The sequence below is a fragment of the Dermochelys coriacea genome, chromosome 3 (assembly GCF_009764565.3).
Source record: "Dermochelys coriacea isolate rDerCor1 chromosome 3, rDerCor1.pri.v4, whole genome shotgun sequence".
NCBI classification, from domain to species: domain Eukaryota; kingdom Metazoa; phylum Chordata; order Testudines; family Dermochelyidae; genus Dermochelys; species Dermochelys coriacea.
This window is the reverse complement of record NC_050070.1, coordinates 111,901,971-111,928,822: the sequence shown is the minus strand read 5'-3', so window position 1 is coordinate 111,928,822 and position 26,852 is coordinate 111,901,971. Positions and strand designations below refer to the sequence as shown.

The 26,852-nt window shown below is 41.3% G+C and overlaps 1 protein-coding gene across 7 annotated transcripts in view; it reads left to right on the top strand.

Annotated features, from left to right (window-relative positions):
- SHPRH (SNF2 histone linker PHD RING helicase) overlaps positions 1-26,852 on the top strand; it is a 140,411-nt gene that overhangs the window by 65,622 nt on the left and 47,937 nt on the right. For all 7 annotated transcript variants that reach the window (XR_005291847.2, XM_038394745.2, XM_038394750.2 and 4 more), the window contains 7 exons: positions 3,358-3,446; positions 5,791-5,883; positions 18,908-19,015; positions 19,904-20,046; positions 23,337-23,510; positions 23,869-23,931; positions 25,875-26,100. Coding sequence is in view for 6 of the 7 variants with exons in the window: in XM_038394745.2 (XP_038250673.1) it covers positions 3,358-3,446; positions 5,791-5,883; positions 18,908-19,015; positions 19,904-20,046; positions 23,337-23,510; positions 23,869-23,931; positions 25,875-26,100 (896 nt within the window). In the remaining variant the exon portion in view is untranslated. The remainder of the gene's footprint in view (positions 1-3,357; positions 3,447-5,790; positions 5,884-18,907; positions 19,016-19,903; positions 20,047-23,336; positions 23,511-23,868; positions 23,932-25,874; positions 26,101-26,852) is intronic.

Sequence of the window (26,852 nt, the reverse complement as noted above, 5' to 3'; positions counted from 1 at the left end):
TTTGGCGTCTTCCCTAGAATATTATGACATTATACAGTATTTTAAACATTTTAGTAAAATGTGGTATTGAGGCTTTTTGTCTCTCATAAACTGAAATTGCATTTCAGTTTCAATATCATATAACATATGGATGCTTTTGCAATATTGTTTTTAAGTTGTAATAGATTTTAATGGCATCAATAGCAAGGATTGATACTGCCATTTGAAGTTGAAGGTACAAAAGATAACCAATTTGGTAGCAATGATGACAACACTTTCCGCCCCCAAGTCTGGAGCAATTGCTGTGTACACGGAGAATGTAAGAAATACAAGAAGTCATTATGTTGTTGCCATTGCAAACACGTTTAGATGAAGAAATATTAGCATATAAATGGCAGTGTAGATTCCAGTTGAATCAGTGTGGGGGTTTTGTGAGTTCTAATCAGAAATCTGAAAAATGAAGCTAGGAGAAATAATTGTGTGAATCTCTTACCAAGCAGCATAATTTACTTGGATGCTTAGTTCTAAATGTTCACAGCAAAAGTACAGCCTGGTTTTTGTTTTTTTGCCAAGTGTTCCTTGTTAAAACTAATGAGTTGCGTGGAATTACACTTCCCCCCCCCCTTTGTTTTAAAACAGAGTAGAATACTATAACTATCTTATGAATATATCTTATGAATAAGGATAAGAATAAATTTTGTTCAGTTCCTTCCCAATTGCGCTTATTAATCGGATGTGATCCTGGTGATTACCAGTGAACTCTGAAGTCTATAGTGAAGTGTACTATGTTTTGTAGCACCTAGTAGTTCAGCTAAATCAAATCAGATAATGTCATTTTTAGTTAAGCTGCATTAACTTCAATAGTCTCTTCAGTTTACCTGTTTAGTTCTTCTTTCAATAAAGCTTTTACTAGACCAGTGGCTCTCAACCTTTCCAGACTACTATATTCCTTCAGGAATCTGATTTATCTTGTGTACCCTCAAGTTTCATCTAATTTAAAAACTGCTTGCTTTCAAAATCAGACATAAAAATACGAAGTGTCACAGCACACTATTACTGAAAAATTGCTTACTTTCTAATTTTACTATGTAATAATAAAATAAATCAACATGAATATAAATATTGTACTTGCATTTCAGTGTATAAAATATAGAGCAGTATAAACAAGTCATTGTATGAAATTTTAGTTTATACTGATTGCACTAGTACTTGTTATGTAGCCTCTTGTAAAACTAAGTAAATATCTAGATGAGTTGATGTACCCCCTGGAAGACCTCTGTGTACCCCCAGGGGTATTCGTACCCCTGGTTGAGTTCCACTGTACTAGATAACTTCCCCACCCTGTAACTTGCCACCACTTTTTTCAAGATATTTGGAACTAGAAAAGTTCCACCATTATCTTACTGTCCACCCTTAAATTTTTATGTCCCATGGACCACCACATTCATTCAAAAGTTTCTCCAGACTATTAATTTGGTTACCTATCTTCTGTTTCTTGTTGGAGGAAAAGAAAGAATACATAATTGTGGTTTTTATGATTTACAAATGTAGCTTCAAGTTAATATTGGTTAATTTCTTCCTCAAGGTGCATATGGCCACTTAAACTGTAGTTCCACTCTTAAAAGTGATTGTGAAAATGGCACAAGAGGGGGTGAATAATGGATTTTTTGGTTTAGTGGCAATTCTGAAAACCAAAAATGAAATTTTTTGGCAAATCAAAATAATGTAGTGGGTCGAAATAAAACATTGTGATTGTGAGAATTTTTACAAAAGCAGAGGACTAGATTCACAAAGGTCAGTGGGAAGAATTGGGGAAGGTTGTAGTAGGAAGTGGCTTCCTTTAAAATCTTTAGCCCAGTGATTAGGGAACTCATCTGGGATGCAGGAAACATGAGTTCAACTCCTCCCTCTGCTTTATGTGAAGAAGGGATTTGAACATGTCTCCTATATTGTAGGAGAATGCTCTATGGGACATTGTGGTATGTGTCTTTCTCAATCTCTCCTGTTGAAGCTGTTCCATTTTTTATAAATAATTAAATAGCCACTGGAGCAGAGCCATTGAAACTGAGTCTCCCACTTCCTTGGTGAGTGTTCTAACCATCAAGCTATAAAATCATTCTCATTCTTTCCCTGCCCCAGTGACTACTCGTTGTTGATACTGGTGATTCATAGTCATGAATTGGCAAATTCTGCATTTAGTTGCACCAGTGCAGTGGGTGTTGTAACAGATGGGTTTGCATTGGGCTGAATTTGAAGTTTGAAAATATGACCTGTAGAATTCTGCTTGACTCTGAAATCATCATGAGTTTTCAGGTTTGACAATTGCGAAAACCATGCTTAACTTGGAAACTGAGACTGTTTGCTCTGGAAGTCACTGAGAAACAACAAACATGGTACCCCACAATGCCATTTTTAGACTTACTTTTCAGAGTAGAACTCCAGTATGTTGGGTAAAACATTCTTCTTCAATTGGTGTTTTAAAATAGGCAATTTACAAAACAAAAAAATCAGCAAGTAAATAGCAGATGGTTCCTCTGAAGGCATCTTACATATGTTATAGATCGGGGTGGGCAAACTTTTTGGCCCATGGGCCACATCTTCGTATGGAAATTGTATGGCGGACTATGAATGCTCATGAAATTGGTGGTTGGGGTGAGGGCTCCATCTGAGGGTGTGGACTCTGGAGTGGGGCCAAAATGAGGAGTTCAGGGTGCAGGAGGGGGCTCTGGACTGAGTCAGGATGTTGGGATGCGGGGTGGGGCTGGGGATGAGGGGTTGGCAGGTGTAAGAGGGTGGGCTGGGACTGAGGGTTTCGGCTGGTGGGAGGGGGATCAGGGCTGGGGCACGGGGTTGGGGCATGGGCGGAGTCAGGGGTGCAGGCTCCGGGTGGCACTTACTTCAAGGAGCTCCCAAAAACAGCAGCATGTCTCCCCTCCAGCTCCTATGCATCAGCACTGCCAGATAGCTCTGTGCGCTGCCCTGTCTGCAGGCACCACCCCACAGCTCCCATTGGCCATGGTTCCTGGGACAGGGTGGCGCACAGAGCCATCAACATGGTCCCATTGGCCATGGTTCCTGGCCAATGGGAGCTGTGGGGGCAGCGCTTGGGGCGGGGGTACAGTGTGGAGCCCCTTGGCTGCCCCTACACATAGGAGCTGGTGGGGGGCATGCTGATGCTTCTGGGAGCAGTGTAGAGTGGGGCAAGCCCCTGACCCTGTTCCCCGGTAGGAGCTCAAGGACCGGATTAAAACATCTGGAGGGCCAGATATGGCCCCCAGGCCATAGTTTGCCCACCTTTATTATAGATGATGGCCATTTGTGGCCATTTGGAGATAGAAATCATGTTGCATTGGTTCTAAGTGGATTTGAATTCTTCAGATGAATATGCATTGGCAGCAGACCTGTACAGAGAGGTGTTGCGTTCCTCTGAAGAGCACAAAGAAAAGCTCAAAACAGATTCACTGCAAGTGAGTATGAATTCAAGTTCACAGGCATTTTTAAAATAAACATGTCAACGTGTACTTGACTGTTCTTGTATCACAGTTAAATTTCTTATGCAGCTATTTCTCATAGGGGCTTGCCAAAGGGACACTGTTAACTTGTTCTGTTTTCAAATGTAACATACTGTAAACAAACAATAGTTTTCAAACTGCGGGTAGGGACCCAGTACTGGGTCATGGAATGTAAGGCACTGGGTTACGGCGGCTCTGGTCAGCACAGCCAAACAGGCTGGCTAAGACAGGCTAGTTTCTACCTGTTCTGACACCATGCTGCACTCTGGAAGCAGCCAGCAGCAGGCCTGCCTCCTAGCTGGCGGGGCCCACAGGACTCCATGCGCTGCCCCCGCACTGAGCACTGGCTCCGCTGCGGGGGTGGGGGTAGAGCCGGTGGGCAAGAGCCGCTTGGAGCCACTTGCGCACCTCTGCTTAAGAGCTGGACCTGCTTCTGGCCACTTCCGGGATGCAGCGCGGTCCGCGGTGCCAGGACAGGCAGGAAGCCTGCCTTAGCACCCCTGCTGCGCTGCTGATCAGGAGCCACCCAAGGTAACCTCGCACCCCAACCCCGCACTCCAACCCCTGCCCCAGCCCAGAGCCCCCTCCTACACCCTGAACCCCACAGCCCTCATCCCCACCCACCTCCAATCTTCTTCCCCAGCCCTGAGCCCCTCCCACATCCCAAACCCCTCATCCCCATTGGGTCACGAGCATCAACAATTTTCTTCAACTGGGTCCCCCCCCCAAAAAGTTTGAAAACCGTTGCTTTAAACATTGTGTTCTATGACAAGTCCACAGAACTACAGATTTCTTGTTTAAAGCCACCATAGTGCAACAAAAAATTTTTATAAGACCTTGCCTCTAATTTTTAGTGATGCACCAAAAAACAATGTGAGATCTGCCTGCTGGTCTACAATAGAATTTAACAAGCTGTAATCTTGGAGTCTTGCATATCACTGCTAACATCAGTGGTACTAGAATACAGACAGAGAAATACACAAAAGGCAGCTGTGATGGTTCCTGGAGAAGTAGTATAAATGGAACCAAGTCAAATTGTTATATCACAAGAAATTATACCTCTAAGAGCATTATAACACAAGAAAGCATAAAAAAGTATTGACAGTATCCCTTTAGGAAACTATATTTATATTATGTGAATAACCAGCAACTGGTTGATGATATTTTATATTTAAAGAACATGTTCAACAAGGTAAATTTGGACCAACTTTCTTGTGTCTTACAACAGAAGCATGTTTATGTATTAGGTCATGATAATGACAACTCAGAAGTGAGCTACTTGCCTGTTGGTTCCCTTACCACTTACGACCACCAACGGAAATGAAATATTATTTCAAGTCATTGTCCTCCATTGGGATTCTCTAACACAGAACTTTTCACCAATGTGGAGTTGCTTTGGTCTTGTTTATTGCATCCAATGTTATATTTTTGTTTTGTCAATTCAAGCACGATCTGCCTCTCATTAATCATATCTGTACCAGTATATCAAACTGACTCTGTTGATGTCTGAGTATCTAAATCAATCAATCACTAAATCAATTCCCTGCCATTGCAGGAACCTTGGGCAGGGGTTCACCTTTGTCCATCTTGTGCTGCACAATAGTTTAGTCTCCTAAAGATTGTAATACTTTGGTCTAATTCTGTTTGCTGGGCTTGCTGGGGGGTAATTGGGTGGTATTTAGTGGCCTGTGTTACAAAGGAGGTCAGAGTAGATGATCTGATGGTTTCTTGTGGCCTTAAACTCTGACTTTAATATAACAACAATGATGTTAATGAAACTATACTACTGTAACTTAAGAAAAATGGCAGAAGCTGCTCAGTTTATAATTTTTTTCCAGCTTTTCTGAAGTTGGTCTATTTTTGGGACATATAAACAACTTCTTTCCATATTTAGTTTTTAAAAATAATTTATAAAAGAATAAATTTTAAGATAAAAGCCTTGCATCTCATGAGGGCTTTAAGGGGAACAGCTGTGATCCAGTATATAGAGTACAAAGCAGAGAATCAAAGACCTGGGTTCTTTTTTAGACTTTCTCACTGATTTGCTATGAGATCTTGGGGGAGTCAGCTAACCTAGTTGTCTCATTTTTGCCCTCTGTAAGCGGGGGTAATAATACTTACCCACTTTCATCAGGTACTTTACGATTCACAGAGGAAAGCCCTACCTTTAAATTAAATATTTATTATGATTCTCATAAGTAGCCTTGTTCTGGGATTCCATTAATGATTTCATGGTTGCTGTACGAGATAATACAGTATATTGTGTTTCATGATAATTGTTGCTTTTCTCTATGTGAAGAGACTTCATTCTACACACAACCTGATGGAACTACTGACAGCAAAGCATCCAGGGATACCACCAACCTTGCGTGATGGCAGACTTGAGGAAGAGGTGATTGTTGTTCATTTTGGTGTAAATGTATTTTAAAGAACAATATGATTTGCAGATCGTACTTTTTTAAAGACTGTAACCATCTTTTCCTATTATTTTATGTCGAAAGAAGGGGAAAAAATCATCAGGCCAAGTACTCCAGGATAAGCCTCCAGCCATGTTACTCATTCAATCAGATGCAATTGTATTGAGAGAAGGGAAAATGTCTAATTGCTGCTATTCTGAATGTGTGCTGATCTTTGCTATGTTATGATTATATGTTTTGAGGAAACTTTAAACATTGATCACTAGAATTATGATCTTACAAGTGTTGACTATGAGGCTATTCATATGTAAATGAGACTAGTCGTGTAAATTAAGTACCTCTCATAAGTGTTTTCAGGACTGGGTCAAATAGTGCAGTATATAAAGAGGGTGTCAGAGGAGAAGGAATAAGTATTAGCCACTCATGGACCAAACTATGGAAAGTACCTGTATTTGAAGTTTATAAATACAAATACCCAAATCGGTCTGTTGAATGTTGTGTGACAAATGAGTCAGCTTCTCAATTCACAGATATCTAGTGATCTCTGAACATGTTTTCACCAAGAGTTTTACTTGATTCTGCATTACTGATCACTTTTAAATTGTATGTTTTTCTAAAAGATATGGTCTAGGAATTATTTTGGGGAAGTTCTATGGCCTTTGCTATACAGTAGGTCAAACTTGATCACAATCATAGAAATGTATGCCTGGAAGGGATCTCGATAAGTCACCCAGTCTCCTACACTGTGGCAGGACCAAGTATTATCTAGGCCATCCCTGTCAGGTGTTTGTTCAACCTGTAGTTAAAAACCTCCACAGATGGAGATTCCACAGCCTTCCTAGGCAATTGTTTCAGAGCTTAACTACCCTTAAAGTTGCGAAGTTTTTCCTAATTTCTAACCTAAATCTCCCTTGCTGCAATGTAAGCCTATTACTACTTTTCCTGTCCTCAGAGAATAAGGAACACAATTTATCACCCTTCTCTTTATAACAACCTTTTACATACTTGAAGACTGTTATCATGTCCCCCCACTCATATTTTCTAGACCTTTAATCGTTTTGTTGCTCTCCTCTGGACTTTCTACATTTTGTCCACATCTTTCCTGAAGTGTGATGATCAGAACTGGATACAGTACTCCAACTGAAGTCTCTTTGGTGCTGAGTAGAGTGGAAGAATTACTTCTTGTGTCTTTCTACAACACTCCTACTAATACATCCCAGAATGATGTTTGCTTTATTTGCAAGAGTATTACATCGTTGACTCGTATTTAGTTTGTGATTCATTATGACCCCCAGATTCCTTTATGCAGTATTCCTTCTTAGGCAGTCATTTCCCAATTTCTATTTGTGCAACTGATTATTCCTTGCTAAGTGTAGTTCTTTACATTTGTCCTTATTGAATTTCATTGTATTTACTTCAGACCATGTTTCAAGTTTGTCAAGATCATTTTGAATTCTAATTCTGTCTCCAAAGCACTTGCAACCCCTCCCAGATTGGTATCATCCACAAACTTTATAAGTGTACTCTCTATACCATTATCCAAATAATTTATGATATTGAATAGAACCAGCTCCAGGACAGATCCCTGTAGGCTCTTGATAGGCTTGATATCTTGATATCCCTCTTGATAGGCTTTTGCAGCGTGACTATGAACCATTGATAACTACTCTGAGTATGGTTTTCCAATCAGTTGTGCATCCACCTCATTGTAGATTCATCTGGGCTATATTTCTCTAGTTTACTTATGAGAAGGTCCTGTGACATAGTATCAAAAGCTTTACTAAATTGAAATATATCACATTTACTGCTTCTGCCCTATTCAATGGTCCCTTATGGCCTTAGAGTATGTGAATCTCCCTCTGCTAAATTTCATGTACAATAAACACACTTTGCTGCTTTAAACCTTTTCTTCTCTGTCTAGTAGCATAAGCTGGTGGGTGATTTCATCAGTGAGGGAAAGGAAATAAATTTCCAAGTATCGGGAAATACTGTGTATTAATCCTCACCAAAGGTATGCAAGTTTTAGTGCACTCAGATGTGTTCTGCACTAATTGGCTTATGTGAAATAGGACTCTAGAGAACTTTTAGTGCATGCCAGCAGGGTCCACACTTCAGTTAGTGTGCAACATACTAGTGTGTATTAGAATCTCCATTCCTCTGGTGTGGACTACTACACTGTATAGACAAGCCCTTAGTCTCTCTAATATCCCTTCTGCAGTGTCTTCCACGGTTCTGGATGTCTGGGCTACTCTTTTCTCTCTGCAGCTTTATGGAGGTGGATCAATGTTTGGCTCTGCACACTCTGGCCACGCCCCCTCTGCTCTCACTTGCCAACAGTTTTCCTGCTGCCTCCATGGCAGCAGATTGGGGCAGTTTTTGTTGCTTCCATCCTTACTTTGCAATTTGAGCTTTTTCTGTCCAGCTTTTGGGCAGTGAGGAGAAGTGTTACTCCTCCTCCCTAGGTCAGGTAATCCCTCAGAGGTTTAACCCACCCTGAGCCTCTGATCCCTGCTTGCTCCTCTTTCCCTTTCAGGCATGGCAGAGCAGCCAAGAAAGCACAGGGCTAAATCCAAGCAGTGCTCTATCTGTGAAGCACCTTCCCAGGCTCGGCGTAAACGTTGAGTAGTAACCAGCCAACTGACCCTAACTCTGTTAGGTTCTGGGTCTATGAGTCAGATAGGCAGTTGTGGTCCTCAACTCCAGTCTGGGAAAAATGGACCAAGAAGCCAGTGCAGAGCAGGGAGAGGCTCTAAACATGGGGAGGATACTGACCACCTGACTCCTGGGATAAATCCCAGGGGACCTAGTGCAGAACAATGAGGACTTGTTCTTGTGGGTCCTGAGTGCCCTGGGGAAAGAAACAGGGTCCTCCCTCTCAAGCCAACCAGGAAGACTCAGACAGTGAGTTTCCCACTCCCACCAATAAGGGGACCCAGCAAGAGAGGATTCGGAGTCAAACCTCGGAAGAGGACTCCAGGAAGGTAAGCAACAAAAGGCCTTACAAAGCTGGAAGCGCAGAAACTGTTGCAAAGCCTGCATAAAAAGGTTAAAAATCCAAAAAGGCAAAAAAAGAGGAAAAAACACAAAAAATCCAGAAGATGAGTCTTCTGACTCCTTTTCCTCCCCCTCCTCCACTTAGGAAGGTGAGCTGTTCCAATCTGAATCCCAACGGAATGCGGGGAGGGGGAATATAGCAAAAGGGTGTTTTTTGGTTTTGTTTCTCCCTCTCTCCTCCACGAAATTTCAAGCAACAACATTGTTTCCATGATTCAAATCCAACCTGAGCAGGCTCCTGAGAGTAAGCCTCAGAAAAAAATTTCTCTCCACAAAATCATCCCCTGAGGTTGTAATACCTCATTATTCCTTCTTCAAGGAAGTGAGTAGGGATGATGAAACAATCCCAATGCAGGCAAGCACATTAATAGGAGCGACCGTAGGCTCTGTAACATTCAAAAACCAAAGGGGTCTATTAGTGAGATACCGAAAGTGGATGCCGCTATAGCGTCCCTCCAGTGATATGGTTATTCCCTCATAGGGGGAGTTGTACAAGAAGAACCACATGGATAGAAAGATCGAGGCCACTCCCAAAAAGGATTTTGAAGCTTCGGACATCTTTTGAGCACCCCTGGCAGCTACCTGCTCTGCAAAAGCATTTCTTTCCTGGCTGGAAGTCTCAAAGCCTTTAAGGACAGAGATCACCCGACTTTGGTTCCATTTTAACGCAGGTGTCCCTGGCGACAGCATTTGTTGCTGGTGCCTCAGTGGAGGCACTGAGATTCTCAGACTGAGCCATGACTTCCAGCTCAATAGCCTGGCACCACCTATGGCTGTGTCCATGGAAGGTGGACCCTCACTTTAAACAGGTCCTATGCTTGGCTGAGTTTAGAGGCTCCATCCTTTTTGGAGAAAAGCTGGAGAAAGGTGGTGGTTGATGCAGTAAAATCCAGACAGTCTCTCCCTGCCCCACTAAGTGCTCCCAGGAGAGAGTACAGACCAGCTTTCAGATAGAGGCACTCCTTTCGCTCACCATTCTCATGGAGGTACTAGCAAAAGTACAGCAGATTCTCCAAGTGAAAACTGTGAAATTGAGGTCCCGGATGGTAAGTCTAGAGGGACTTTAGCCCTCCCTCTCTTCCGCAAATTCACTTCATGAAAAAGATCATATCTGCCTTTGCCTAGAACTGAAGTTAGGGGGCAGAATTTCCCATTTCCTAGAAGAATGGCTTCTGCTGACCACAGACAAATGGGTCAGGGAGACAGCCACGGATACTCCCTTGAGTTAGGGGCTCTATCCTATCTTTTCTTCATACAGTCATGCAGCTCCAGTGACCCTATAAACCACAATCTGATCCAGAACCAAGGATCTCATCTTCTGGTTATGGGAATGATAGTGTGTGTGTAATTTCAGAAGAAAGCTTGTCTAGGCTCTACTCCATGTTTTTCATTGTCTGGAAATGCATTCTAAACGTAAAGCGGTTCAACAAGTGGATGAAGAAAACTAAGTTTCAGATGGAGATCCTGACCTCTACGGAGTCATCCCTATCCCAGGGGGATGCATAGATCCAGTGGATGCATATATCCCCATTCGATGGTGCCACTGCAGACTTCTGAAGTTCGCTTACAGCAGGAAACATTATCAGTACTTGAACACTTCCATTTGGCCTGTCCTTGGCCCCGAGTTTTTACAATTGTATTGGTAATGATAAACAGCAACACTCAGGTTGCAGGAACTCAGCTGTACCCTTTCCTGGATGACATTCTGATTAGAGCTCCATCTTGATCACCAGTGCACAGGGCAATGTCTCGGACATTGTGTCTCCCCCAGGCACACAGCTTCATTATCAATGCCAAGAAAGATTTCCTGGTTCCATCCATCTGGGGGCAAAAATACACATCTCAGTAGCAAGGATCTACCCATCATTAGAAAGGTTTCAGAAAATCCAGGAATTTATCGTCTTGTACCAGAGTCACAGGAGACCTGCTGTAGCATTGTTTCCAACTGCTAGGACTCCTGGCTTTGTGCATAGGGATCACTCCATGCTTAAGAAGTCTTCAAGCCTTGATTCTCAGGGTGTAGGACCCTTCCCCAGAATATGTGAAAGATCAAGTACAGATTCTGACAGAGGTGTTCAGTCCACAAACAGAAAAGGAGTACTTGTGGCACCTTAGAGACTAACAAATTTATTAGAGCATAAGCTTTCGTGAGCTACAGCTCACTTCATCGGATGCATTTGGTGGAAAAAACAGAGGGGAGATTTATAAACACACACACACAGAACATGAAACAATGGTTTATCATACACACTGTAAGGAGAGTGATCACTTAAGATAAGCCATCACCAACAGCAGGGGGGGGAAAGGAGGAAAACCTTTCATGGTGACAAGCAAGGTAGGCTAATTCCAGCAGTTAACAAGAATATCTGAGGAACAGTGGGGGGTGGGGTTGGTGGGAGAAATACCATGGGGAAATAGTTTTACTTTGTGTAATGACTCATCCATTCCCAGTCTCTATTCAAGCCTAAATTAATTGTATCCAGTTTGCAAATTAATTCCAATTCAGCAGTCTCTCGTTGGAGTCTGTTTTTGAAGCTTTTTTGTTGAAGGATAGCCACTCTTAGGTCTGTAATCGAATGACCAGAGAGATTGAAGTGTTCTCCAACTGGTTTTTGAATGTTATAATTCTTGACGTCTGATTTGTGTCCATTCATTCTTTTACGTAGAGACTGTCCAGTTTGACCAATGTACATGGCAGAGGGGCATTGCTGGCACATGATGGCATATCACATTGGTAGATGCGCAGGTGAACGAGCCTCTGATAGTGTGGCTGATGTGATTAGGCCCTATGATGGTATCCCCTGAATAGATATGTGGACAGAGTTGGCAACGGGCTTTGTTGCAAGGATAGGTTCCTGGGTTAGTGGTTCTGTTGTGTGGTGTGTGGTTGCTGGTGAGTATTTGCTTCAGACTGGGGGGCTGTCTGTAAGCAAGGACTGGCCTGTCTCCCAAGATCTGTGAGAGTGATGGGTCGTCCTTCAGGATAGGTTGTAGATCCTTGATGATGCGTTGGAGAGGTTTTAGTTGGGGGCTGAAGGTGATGGCTAGTGGCGTTCTGTTGTTTTCTTTGTTGGGCCTGTCCTGTAGTAGGTGACTTCTGGGTACTCTTCTGGCTCTGTCAAGCTGGTGATGGCTTATCTTAAGTGATCACTCTCCTTACAGTGTGTATGGTAAACCCATTGTTTCATGTTCTCTGTGTGTATATAAATCTCCCCTCTGTTTTTTCCACCAAATGCATCTGATGAAGTGAGCTGTAGCTCACGAAAGCTTATGCTCAAATAAATTTGTTAGTCTCTAAGGTGCCACAAGTACTCCTTTTCTTTTTGCAAATACAGACTAACACGGCTGCTACTCTGAAACCTGTCAGTCCACAAACAGTGTCCACAAAGGCACGTCCCTCCATATCCTTTAGTCTTCACAACTGATGACAGTCTGGAGGGCTGGGGAGTTCACTTGAAGACCTAAACAACCCAGGGTATCTGGAGCCAGTAGGAAAAAGCTGAGAGCAGTCAAGTTAGCTTTGCAAAGGTTCCAGCCCACCCTAAAGGGGAACCATGTCCTGGGTGAGTCAGATAATACAACTACAATTGCATATTTTAACAATAAATGGGAAACAAGGAGACTGATGCTACACATGGAAGCACTGGAAATAATGAGGTCAGCAAAACAGTTCCTCCTTTCCCTCAGAGTGTTCCCCTACACGTCGGGGGATCTGATCCAAAAGGCAGGCTGTTCAGCAGGCGTAGGGTCAACATCTCCGAATGGTGCCTGAATCAAAAGGTTTTTGATCTCATCATTCAAACATTCAGCCTCCTTTTGACCGACTTAGGGGTTATAGTGGACGAGAAGCTGGATCTGAGTCAACAGTGTGCCCTTGTTGCCAAGAAGGCTAACAGTATTTTGGGCTGTATAAGTAGGGGCATTGCTGGCAGATTGAGGGACGTGATCGTTCCCTTCTATTCAACATTGGTGTGGCCTCATCTGGAGTACTGTGTCCAGTTTTTTGGGCTCCACACTACAAGAATGTGGAAAAACTGGAAAGCATCCAGCAGAGGGCAACAAAAATGATTAGGCGACTGGAACGCATGATTTATGAGGAGAGGCTGAGGGAACTGGGATTGTTTAGTCTGCGGAAGAGAAGAATGAGGGGAGATTTGATGGCTGCTTTCAACTACCTGAAAGGGGGTTCCAAAGAGGATAGATCTAGACTGTTCTCAGTGGTAGCAGATGACAGAACGAGGAGTAATGGTCTCAAGTTGCAGTGGGGGAGCTTTAGGTTGGATATTAGGAAAAACTTTTTCACTAGGAGGGTGGTGAACCACTGAAATGCGTTACCTAGAGAGGTGGTGGTATCTCTTTCCTTTGAGGTTTTTAAGGTCAGGCTTGATAAAGCTCTGGCTGGGATGATTTAGTTGGGGATTGGTCCTGCTTTGAGCAGGGGGTTGGACTAGATGACCTCCTGAGGTCCCTTCCAACCCTAATATTCTATGATTCTATGACTTGTTTGCAAATCGCATGAACACAAAAATGCCAAAATATTTCACAAGGGAGGCAAACCCCAGAACCAGGGGACAGATGCCTTGTTGTACGGTTGGCAGCAGGACCTGCTTCATGCATTTCTACCCTTTCTGTTATTGGGAAAGATGGTCTCAAAAATAAGATGAGAACTGATGGCGGTAATTCCTCATTGACCAACACCTTGGTTCTCAGACCTGATAGACCTAAAACCAGAACCCCCACTCCAGTTTCCATTGAGACTAGACGTCCTCTTTTTTTCAACTAATAGTTTTAAATTCACAGCCTGGCTGTTGAGACGGAAGTGTGGTCTCAGTCTGTCCTTCAGAGGCATCAAGACATTGTTTTTGTTTAGGAGGAAATCGATAATAAAAGCATACTTCTCTAATTAGTCCAGATTCTACAACTGGTGCCAAGAGCACAATGCAAATCCCAGATATCCTGGCATTCCAGACATTTTGGATTTTCTCCAAGAAGGCACAGACAGTACTATTGCTCTTCAGGTGTCTGCTCTTAGTAACATGCTATTAGTGGGGTCTTTGGGTTCCATGGCAGACAATCCACAGATTCCTTTGAGCAGTCCCGCTAGTCAAACCAGTGGTCGGGTCACTCTTTCTAAAATGGGACCTACCACTAGTATGGAGGGCTGTGACAAGCTATGACTTCAGTGTCAGCTGCTTTTACCCATTAAGGCTTATTTCTTAATAGCTGTCTTGCCTACAAGGTAAGTGTCAGAGCCTTATTTATACAAGAGCCTGACTTCATGTTCTGTGAGGACAAGGTGATGTTCAGGATGCTAGAATCCTTTCTTCCTAAGGTGAATTCCTCTTTCAACACTTCCCAAAAGGTTGTGCTTCCTTCATATTGTCCAAAATCATAACACCAAACTGAAAAGGCGTTTTACATCTTAAGATGTCTGAAGAGTATTGAAAATCTACAGAATGCATGAGAAGATTGGGCTCCCTATTCATGTCCTTCCATGGACATAGAGCTTCCAAATCCTCCATCTCTTTGTGGATTAGACTGTGTATTGTGGAAGCCTACAAATCATCAGAGGTTCCTGTCTCTGAAGGGATCAAGGCATGCTACATGAGATCCTTAGCAATTTCATGGGTGGAATGAGCAATGGAATGGTCCACTTCAGAAACTTGCAAAGTGGCCACTGGGTCTACATTTAATACCTTCATTAATTGCTGTAAGATGGATCTGTCTTCTGCAAAGACCTCCTTTGGCAGGAAGGGGCTACAGGAGGTAGCCCAGAAATAATATTGACCTTTGGCCGAGCTCATAAAAAGAAGGGGGCTTCTTATCTGTTTTCACAACACCTTCTCTGTCTGATCACTTCTTGCTACTTCCTGGACATCCAGAATTGTGGGAGATTCTGGGTTGCAGAATGGAAATTTCTTACCAATGATTTCCTCTCTGTAAGTAGCATCTACCACAATTCTATCCACCCTACATGGCTCATGAGCCAAGGGTCAAATATCAAGTGGAATTGTTATGATAGGACAGTTTTTTCCCTTTGTCTAATGTACATAGTTGTTACATTGTCTTTGGAATATTTTGTTAGTGAAATTATGCAAGTTTTACAGTTTGGGAATAACTCATCTGGTGGTAAGCAGGAGAAAAGGGGTATGGCAAGAGTATGCAGAGCCAAAATGCTGATCTGCCTCTGTGAAGCTATAGTCAGAGGAGAGCAGCCCAGATATCCAGAATTATGGGAGTTTCTACTAGCAGAAAGAAAATTCTAAAAGAAATTTTCCATTCGCTTGTGGAAAATACAACAAGCCACAAACTATCATAAAACAAAAACAAATCAACTGAAAAGCACTGGGCATTAATTCCAATAGGCTTTCCCCACTTTAGCTAGCTGAGAAGGGAGAAGATGTATCTTTCTCCTTAGATATCCTTTGGTGCAAATTCCCCTTACTTCTCTACTTTGCCCTGACTAAACATGACAGGCAGGGACCTGTGAACCTTTTACAGATTGCGTCCCCTTTGCCTTGTCACAATTGCCATGGTTTGTTGGAATGTTCAATAAGAGCATGCATATGTAATTTTGTATGCATATCTCATGTGTGTGTGTTTCTCTAGTATTGCATTGAATGGGATGCTTTTTTCTGTAGTGAGTTAAAATAGTGATAGAGATTAAATTAGTTTCGGCATTATTTTAAACTGGAGGACATGTACCATAAGCTTTCAAAGTGGAATTGTTTTTCTCTTTTCAAAAGTAACTATGCATAAACAGATTTATATATGCTTCTTAGCAAAATTTAAATTTGAAAAAGGCATACTCTCATAATACTGTTTATGTATTTATGATTATACTGTTACACTAATAAAAAAAAGTCTGATAGCTAGCCCATATCTGTTTACCTGCAACCAATTTACTCTGCTCTGTTACTTTCTCAATAGTGCATATTTAGCGTCCTTTTCCTTGCTTCCCTTTTAGAACTAGAGAAAATGCTTTCCTGTTACTCTTTTTGTCTTTTTCTCTTGTATCACAGCACAATCATAGTGCTTTATTACCCTTTTTATAAGATATACGTACCAATAATTTGAGCAAATCTACTCAATTTTCTTTTTGAGGGGATTAAAATATACATATTTTGGGCATAAATTGGTCTTAAACTGTGCTTCTGAATGCTGCTAAATTCCATGATGTGCTGTCAAAATTTTAACAGGGTGCCCTCAAAATTTCTGCCTCAATCAGAGATGATATATGGGAGGTTGTTTCTACTCCACTTCACCAAATTCCATCAGTTCCATATTCTGCTCCTCATCCCACTCTGATTAATTTCTATCCATCCATGTACTTTTGTATAGGCTCCTACATGCCTTCCTTACCTGTCCAGCTGTTCCTTGTCGCAACAAAAATTGTGGTTGTCTTGTCATCTCTGATTGTGGAGTGATCAGGCCAGAGGCTCTCTGGTGATGGGCTCAGTAGGTGGTTGGGACAGAATCCCTTTTTAATATTTTATGTGGGAAAGTCTCCCTTACTGCTAGTAGTCTCCTAGCTTAGTGGTTTTCAAACTGTGACCCAGTACTGGGTCATGGAATGTAAGGCACTGGGTCGCAGCGGCTCTGGTCAGCACCGCCGACTGAGCCGTTAAAATTCACGTTGGTGGTGCTGCCTGGGTAAGGCAAATCTAGTCTCTACTTATTCTGATACCGCTCTGCTCCCCAGAAGTGGCCAGCAGTAGGTCCGGCTCCTAGGCGGGGTCGCCATGGGGCTGTGCATGCTGCCCTCACCATGAGCACCGGCTCCACACTCCCCTTGGTTGGTTCCAGAGGATTGGGGCGTGGGCTTACCTCAGGTGGTTCCCAGCCAATGGGAGCTGAGGGGGCAGTGTCTATGGGCGAGAGCTGCGTGGAGTCGCCGGACCTGCTGCTGGTCGCTTCCGGAGTGCAGTGCAGTCTGCGGTGCCAGGACAGGCAGGAAGCCTGCCTTAGCACCTCCGCTGTGCCACTGACTGGGAACCGCCTGAGGTAAGCCCACGCCCCAACCCTGTGCCCCAATCTCCTGCCCCAGCCCTGAGTCCCCCGCAAACCCGGAGCCCCTTCCTAAACCTCTCATTCCCAGCCCTGCCCCAGAGCCTGCACCCCCAGCCCAGAGCACTGGCCCCCTCCTGTACCCCACAGCTCTCTCCCCAGCACTCCAACCCTCTGCTTCAGCCCTGAGCCCCTCTCAGACCCCAGACCCCTCATCCCCAGCTCCGTTTGGTCACAGGCATCAACAATTTTCTTCAACTGGGTTGCCAAAAAAAAAGTTTGAAAACCACTGTCCTAACTGCTGTGGGAGGATCAGGATGACATCAATCTCTCCTAGCTTGTATGAGGAATGCGGGGAGCCAGAAGAACAGGTTTACTGTGGCTGGTAAGGGGACTTAGTGGAAAGGGGATAGGTATTGGAGATTTGGGGAATAGGACTTCAGAGGCCTGATCTTCCTTCCATTTATACCGGTGTCCCTCCCTTCATTGACTTCACTCTTGATTACCATAGTGTGAGAGAGCAGAATCAGGTTCCCTCACATTAAGAACTCTTCATACAAGGTTGGGGCCAGGCAAGCACTGTCATGGAGGAAGTTGGACTGTAGCAGCCCAGTTGCTTGTTTCTTTCAAACCCTAGTAATTTATTTACGTCACTTTATCTTTTTTTGCTATTGTCACAAGGAAAAGGGCTGGAAACTTAGCTCTCATTTTTTTAAAGAAAACAATTGAGATTCTTCTTTGTCCTCTTTCAATAAAGTGCTCTTGCCCACCCCCATGAGCCTCTCTTGTTTCAGTGAGTAAGCTCCATCCATACCAATAATGATGATGATTTCATAGTAATAGAAAAGTGAAGTGAAACTTAACCAACACCAAAATGCAGAAAATAAAGACAAAAATCTGACTCACCAAAATTGTGCTGTGAGGTACTACAGATTTTGACTATTTGTGAAAACACATGCCAGTAATCTACTTGGTAACCTGACGGTAACGTATTGCCAAACTGGTGCCAATACCACAATGAATTTTTGTTCATAGAAGTGCTTCGTATCAAAAATAAGAAGTTCATCATCTGATTTGCCTAAAAATAGCAGAGACAAAAGGTGGGAGAGGTAATAGCTTTACTGGACCAACTTCTGTTTCGAGCTTTCGACTCACACAGAGCTCTTCAAATCTGGGAAAGGTACTCCGAGCATCACTGCTAAATGCAAGGTGGAACAGATTGTTTGATTTAAAATTAAACATTTAGATTATATTTGGAGTTTTTTATATGTCTAATAAAGTTGATGGAAATTTCAAAATGAAAATGAGTTTTGAATCAAAACATTTTGAAAATGTCAATGAAATGTTTTGATTTTTTTCCAGTTTTTTTAAGGGTTTTTTTTTTCTGACCAAGACAATTTCATGAAATGTTGTGGTCAACCCAAATATGCATTTTTCTTAACTTTTTTTTTTTTTTGGCCTAAAAATGTCTCTACTCACTATGTTGCAGTTAGGTGTGATGTTCAGGTAAAGTATAAAATAAATTGCTGTTCTCTGATTCAGCAACAGCTACTGCTGTTTAGGCGCAACAGAATGGCTGAAAGGACACAGAGAGAAAGATTTAATTCAGAATTCCTTGGCTTTTGAATTTAGCTAAAGTCATTTTTCATCACAGTAATATAGTTTTAATGTATTTATCTTCTATTTGGAGGAAAAAAATGGTAGTCAGCCTCCTTCCTGCCTACAATTTGTCACAACTGTACTGTTCTCATATTTATAATCTCATACGTTTCAAGCTCTTTTAAAGAATTGAATTTGCAGGGAAGCAAATACAGACCTTGGGTAACCAACCACACTCTTGGACTAATGCACTACTGTAGCTGAGAGCTTTTCAATGTTTAATTATTCCTTGTAAATATAAATGACTGATGCATATTTGAAACTCTTATTTGCATATAGGCTGAACAACTTCGACAACATTATATGAGTAAATCCAATGCAGAAGTTTCAGAAGCTCATCAGGCCTTGCAACCAGCGCTACAAACCATTCGTGAGCTCCAGAGAAAGGCAGGTGCCTCTCTTTGGCTTATGATTTTTGATTTACTAAGTACTTTTTAACCTGGGTGTCCTAGATTCAAAATATTATTTAATAATTGTAATGTGGTAGCACCTCGAAGCCCTGATCAGAATGGAACCCCATTGTGCTGATCACAGCATAAACACATAACAAAAAGATGGTTCCTGTCTCCAAAGAGCTTTTAGTATTTGATGAGCTACAACAAATGGACACAACAAGCAGATAGGAGGAACACAAGGTAACAGTGAGAAAATGATAGAGCAACTGCTTTATGCTTTTTCCATTGTATCATGTTACACACATACACACTCGCCTCTTCAAATTTAGGCTAAGAATCAAGCTAATACCATACTGGCCTAGAAGATGCTATGTTTCTATATTTAAAAAACTCTGCGTCAGGTGAGGTCTCTGTTCCTTCCTAAGGAACTGTTCTTCCAGGCAAGTATATCTCAACAGCATTAATTCACTCTGACAACATACCTGATGCGGAAAGGTGTAAAAGAAAGATATACTGATGAAGGCTTGAGCCGAAATGCAGATTCGGCTATACTATGTTACAATAAATAAAAACATAGAAGATTAAATAATAAAAGAAGATTTTCTTCTCTTGCATAGATAGCCTATCTCTACCTTATATGTAAGCAATTTAACGATATTGAAGTAATTGAAATTTACAAGGAAGTACCAGCTAGTTATGCTGGATATATTTGAGGGCAGAGGTGGGCTTTTCCAACTGTATCTTCATCTCTTGGCTACTTCCAGTAGATTTTACCAGTATAGACAGAATAGGATTCAGAGAGCAAAAAAAGGCTCCTACCACAGCATGCAAAGCATTTACTTGTTGTGAGTGTTCATGAATAAATCTCTCTTGCATACAGATACATTCTGGGTCGCTTTGGTGGTTGGACGTGATCCAGACAGCAATACAATATGCCATTGATGAGGAGCTTGTTCAGCGTGTGCAAAATGAGATAACCAGTAACTACAAACAGCAAACTAATAAACTCTCCATGTCAGACAAGTAAGAGAATAACTACAAAATATACTTAATTCTGCTCAAGTCTTCTAATCAATTTGTGCTAGCAGATGCAATTAAGTGCCGGCACTTCTGTGTTTCAGAACATCTGCACAATTAAGTTTAAAAACGCACTTCAAAAAGGAGAAACTAAATATATAAAACTTAAAAAGAGAGGCCTTCGGTTTTCCCCCAGACAAGTATTCATTAAAATGTTCTCCTTTATATAATCTACTGTTTGGTTTTTTTTAATTTGTGTTCATGCAACTGCTGAGCAAAATAATTCCATGTTAATTGCATTTGGATTTAATGTTCCCTAAAACAAACTGACTTGCAATTTATTTTGTTCCTCTAGGGATTCAGTTGCATCAGTTTGGACCCTTATTGGGATCTATCCATTTCCCACTTTGCAGCTTCCCATTCTTGAGATACCATTTTCTGGTTAACCATTTTCTTGAGATATCCATGTTCTGGATGGGTTTCCCACTGGAGACCTTCAGTACTGCTTCTTCTGTTGGAATTGTCACTAGTTACTTTCTCCCCACCAGCATCACCCTTTTCACAAATACCATAAGTCCCAAGTTCAAGAGTACTCCCAGCTCATGGAGCAATAAATTACAGATTCATATGTTTGTCCTGTAAAGTGGTCTATAGATGAGTGACTAGCATTTACTGTACTTGTTAACGGTCTGGCTTCAGATACAGGAACATGAAGTGTAAGCAGTTGCCTTTTAAAAAAAGAAAAGAAATGTGAATCCCTTATAGGAAAATTTGTTTATTTACTCTACATTGCTATAAACAAAGAGTTCTTCACACACAAGGGAAAAACGGTACCCTTACTCTGAAGAGTTTAGTCACAAGACTTGATCCTGCAAGATGCTGAGTACTGATACAGCAAAGCACTTAATCACATGCTTGACTTAATTCCACTGAAGTATTGTTAAAAAAAAAAGGAATTTTTAACCTTTTATAGCTTTTCTTTTTCTGTACTCAGAGTTCTGTTGAGAAGGAAGACAAATAAATTCCACCCATCACTCATGCAAGACCTATCTTATTGCGAGCGACATTTGAGACCAAGGGTTTCTCTAAATGCCGCTGTTCAACATAGCTGGGTGAAGAGTATTACAGGGGTGTGTGTGTGTGTGTGTGTGTGTGTGTGTGTGTGGTTGCTATTAGAGCTTGCCAAAAAGGATGATTCCCTATCCAGCCAAAAATGGGTGTTTTGAGAAAAAGTTTCATTCTGAAGCAGGACAAAACATCAAAAATGTGAAAGTTTTCACAGAAAGGAGTTTCCCAAAACAGAATTTTTCTTAAACCTAAAGTTTTCAGCTTCCTGGCTTTACCTCTGGGAAGGCTTTGAACAGTTTCACAGGTGAATTTGACAAGAGCCTTCCAGCCCAACTATTGGGAGACAGAGAGGCCAAGCACTGCTGGCCTCCCTATTCCACGGAGCTGTGGGGGAGCCAGGCAGAGTGCCCGAGTGCACTGCTGTTTTTCAATCAAAGTTTTTGTTGAATTTGTGATAAACTTGTTGAAATATTTCACTTTCCCAGACTAAACTAAATTTCATTGGAAAATTTATGGCAAGCTATACTTGCCACTACGTATATTGAAAGAGGAAATAGTTCTTCACTTAAAATGGGCTAGTCAGAAAAACCTTGACTGTCTTCCTAGTTCTATCAATGACAAGCTGTGACCTTGGGCAAGTAACTTTTCTTTCTGTGCCTCAATTTCCACATTTGTAAAATGGGGGATGATACTTGGTACTCCTTTGTAAAGTACTTTAAGATTTGCAATAAAAATATTCCAGAAGAGCGCAAATATTTGTATTATTATTAAAAATGCAATGATGGAAGCAGCAAGTGCTATCTAATAGCTGAGTAGTGGAGTTGGCTGACCCAAGATACAAAGTGGGATTTCTCTCTTTTGGGACGCTTGGCAGCTCAGGTTATATTATTAACTCAAACTTAAATGCTACCCATGTATTTCCAAAATACCCTGTTGGTAATTGGTTAGCTCTCCCATATGTGGGTTTTATTTAGTTGCAGAATTCCAAATTAGCCCTAAGTATTGCTTAACTTCATCATTTAAAAAGCTACCCATTTTCTAACTTTGCTCAGCTTTACACAGATGAACTTATCCTTCTCTAACTTGGCTCATTGTAGTTTTGGAATGTTTTGGATCAGATTTTCCCTAAGAGAGAAAAGTAATCTATTTAGAAACACACACACACACACACACACACACACACACACACACACACACACACACACACACACACACACACACACACACACACACACACACACACACACACACACACACACACACACACACACACACACACACAGTAGAACCTCAGAGTTATGAACACCAGAGTTACAAACTGACTGGTCAACTGCACACTTCATTTGGAACCTGAGTATGCACTCAGGCAGCAGAGAGACGCACAAAAAGGCAAATACTGTGCAGCACAGTATTGTGTTAAATGTAAACTACTAAAAAAAAGATTTGACAAGGTAAGGAAACTTTCTGTGCTTGTTTCATTTAAATTAAGATGGTTAAAAGCAGCATTTTTCTTCTGCATAGTAAAGTTTCAAAGCTGTATTAAGTTAATATTCAGTTGTAAACTTTTGAAAGAGCAACCATAACACTTGAGTTATGAACATTTCAGAGTTCTGAACAACCCCCATTCCCAAGATGTTTGTAACTCTGAGTTTCTACTGTAAGTGTTTAAGGATGCCAAGTTGAGCAGTGTTCTGGCATCCAAAGCAGCCTACCCAAAGAACAATTACAGCATGGGCAGCAACAGTTCACTTCCCTTATATTGCACTGGCAGCAGGCTGTGCACCTGATCAAGAGAGATACCTAGGTTTGAATAGATGGTTCATCTTCATGCCTGTTTGGTATTTTGCCTCTGAGAACTAGAGTAACAAATGCTTGGTGTGCGGTTTTATGTGTGTGTCTCCACTGTGAACTGGACTGAGACCACCAAACTCATTACTCCCTGGCCACCAAACACAAATCAGATGGTAAATATTTTCAGGCACTACTGACCTTGACCAGATTTGAGACAGTGACCAAGATGGTATGTGCTGTTTCCCCGTTTCTAAAATATGAGTAATTTTATGTCATTGACTTCAATGGGGACTATTCATGATAGTGAGCATTACACTTCAGGTCTGGGTCTTAAGAAGTTTCACTGCATACTACCTTTTATTTGTTTCTCTTCTTTGTGAAAATATTGAATTGGGTTTTGACTTGGTGTGCTATTATGTGTTTTTGTTGTTGGTCAGGTTCCGTGATTGTAGAGGCCTTCAGTACCTGCTCACAACTCAAATGGAGGAGGTGAAGAAGTTCCAGAAGCTTGTAAGAGAAGCTGTGAAAAATCTAGAAGGTCCTCCCTCTAAGAAGGTTATTGAAGCAGCCACTATCTGCCATCTGCGGCCCGTTAGACTTCCTTTGAACAAGTATGTCAAAAATGTTGTTTTTGTAGGAGGCGTATTGAGAAGTCCATCTTCTTTTGGAATAAGAGGAAGAAAAAGGAAATTGAAATATTAAATCTCCCATTTTAAATGAGATCCTTGCAAACAGACCCTTATGTCTGCATGGATCTAGTTTGCAGGATCCGGCCCTACATTAATTTAATTTAAAAAAAAAATTAAAATGGAGGGATCCTATTTTTTTCACTGAAAATTTAATGAGCTTATTTTTTTTTAAATAATACTTTTTCATCAGAACAGAGAGAATTCTGGGCATTTCTTAGGAATTAGCTTGGTTGACAATTAAAGTTTTAAATGCTTCTCTTTTCAATCTCTTGTATTCCAGTTGTGTCTTCTGTAAGGCTGATGAGCTGTTCACAGAATATGAGTCAAAGCTGTTCTCCCATACGTGAGTACTTAGTTTTCACTCTTATTTTTGTGATTCAAGGAAAATTTTGTTTTGGAAGTTAAAGTTTAAAATATAAACATCTTAAGTTGTCTTAACACTTGTTTTAGGAGGAAACTATTTCAACATATTCTTACAAAGAGTCAGTGTCAATGTTTATAGGCAGTGTCACTTTTATATGCAGGTTTCAATTAAAAAAACACTTTTGTAAAATGAACAAATAAGTGTAGTTTTCTCATTAGGGGTTTATGATTTGAAAGATCACAGAGCTAAATTTTCAAAATGTTCCCAGCTTCTTAATGTGCAGATTTTGTAACTGTATGTTCAGCTACATAGTCTGTATGGGCAAATGCTCTTGTGTATCCATGCAAGTCAGAAGTCCTCAGAGAACATGGCTGTTGATGGCTTTTCATTTCCTCTAAGTAAGAATACAATCTGATAAATTAGATGATGATAATTACGGTAATAGTTATGAAGTGCCCAAAGAGAGAGTGTGTCAGTGGCTGAGCTGGAATTAGAACTCTGAAGATCCTGGCTGTCATCCACAAGCTCAGTACACGAGGTCATGTTGCCTCCACATTCAAAAATGTAGTAAATCTCAAATGCCCAGTGGGAGAGGGGGAATACAGAGCATTTGGGGTTGGTGGAAGGGATTTTCAAAAGCACTAAAATGAGCTAGACACACAAGTCCCATTGGAAGTCAATGGAATTCGTGCTCCTAACTTTTGAAACCCCCTTTTGATGAAACCCCCATCCTATGATTCAAGATGGCTTTAAAGAAAGGGTGTGGTGTGTTTTTTGTTTTGCTGGAGAAGAAAAAGACAGAGGCCTCTGCGCCCCTCGCCACTTGCTAGGGGCAAGGAATAGTTTTGTTTTTTGAGTTTGTGTGTGAGTTGTTAAACTGTTCCCTGACTGAAGGGCCTGAAATAGATTTTGGCATGGCACTGAGTTTTTTTTGGGCTGGTGAGGGCGCTTATTAATGTACAGTTATCCACGGTCAGTTTGGTAGGGAAGGGAGTTGGGAGCTGTTGGGTTTCAAAGATTCTCTTTTGGGGTACTAGACTTTGAGCCAAGGTTCCTCTCCTTCATTTCTTTGCTGTCAGTCCAGTGACAAGTTAAATATACAGAAGTGCTATTTAAAAAAATATTTATTTTTTTTTACACTCGATACCTCCAGTGTCCTTAATAACCACTCTAAAAATGTGATGTCTAAGGCTTTGCAAGAGCTAGTATTGAGTGCATAGCTGACAAAGTGCCCTCCACAGTATTCATGCTACCAGTATCTAACAGGCTGCTTTCAAGGGACTGTGGGATAACCATAGTTTAAAAGCAGACACACAAACCAAAGCTGTTTTTTCCCTATTTTAAATTATGAATATGTTCTAAACCAGAAGCATAAGACTTGATGTTAACCAGAATGTGACTAGAACCACACACAGGCTGCTTAAATTTGTATGGCCTGGATTATTTTTATTTTACCTTGTTAATATCTCCTGATTGTCAATGTGGCCATGTTTTGGGGTTCATAAATAGCCAACAACACGGTAGTTAAATATAGCAATGTATATATGTAAGGTATAAGGTATATATGTAAGGTAAGGTATATATCTTAAATATAGCAAATGTGTGTGTATATATAAATGTAGGTTTCAGAGTAGCAGCCGTGTTAGTCTGTATTCGCAAAAAGAAAAGGAGTACTTGTGGCACCTTAGAGACTAACAAATTTATTAGAGCATAAGCTTTCGTGAGCTACAGCTCACTTCATCGGATGCATTCCGATGAAGTGAGCTGTAGCTCACGAAAGCTTATGCTCTAATAAATTTGTTAGTCTCTAAGGTGCCACAAGTACTCTTTTCTTTATATAAATGTAAATATAGAAATATCTTACATATACATATATATCTTGAGAAGCTAGTGACAAGTGTTATGCGTTGGTGTATTTAAAGTGTGAAAGGCCAGATGGCTATCTTCGAAGAGATGATAGAAGATGAAGACGGGCTGGTTGATGACCGTTTGCCCACCACAAGTCGAGGACTGTGGGCCGCAAGTGAGACAGAGCGCTCCCTAAAAGCCATACTGTCTTTTGCCAAAGCTCACCGAATGGATGTTAGACTAATTGAAGAGGGGAATATATTTCTGGAACTCTTTGAAGCATGGAAGAAGGAGTACAAGGTACAACACATAAGATTCTGAAGAAACATTGCAGTAGTGTATTATATGTAACATGAACATAAGCCAAAATTTTCAACTTAGATGCCTAAAGTTAGGACTTGTCTACTTGTAGATTTTGCACAGATTTAACATTTACCAAAGCAAGCTATACTTGTATACACATTTTTATACCAGTATAATTGCATTCACTGCAGACTAAACCAGTTAATCTCGTTTTCCTGATTTAGTTCTGTATTTAGTAGGGCTCACCAAATCAGATGTCTGGCCCATCCATTGCCTCAATTTACTTTTTGTCTCATATCAGTCAAACCACCACACCTGGTGTTTTCACAGTACTGTTCCCCTTTTGGGGATAATTTATTATTGTAAAATAACAAAACCATACTGCCCTCGTCCCGGGCTCATTTAGTTCTTTTTGTTTATAACAGGCTTCAGCATGCATTTAGCCCTCCCTCTAGACTCAAAAATCCTTTACCACGGCTTCACCTTCTGTGACTCTGGGAGCCCCTTCATGCCCACTGGCAAAGATTAACTATACTGTAATACATATCAGGCCTGACCTACTCCTTACCCCCAACACAATGTTGTCATAATATGTATCTAAAAGGTATCATGTAAGGTATTGTATCTAAACTGGTGACATGCTGGTCCTGAAAATCATTGCGTGGTTTATGTACGGGTATACAAAGACTTCTATATGTGTGTGCTGGAAATATGTTCCTAAAATGTGTTTGGGCGGCAGTGTGTACATC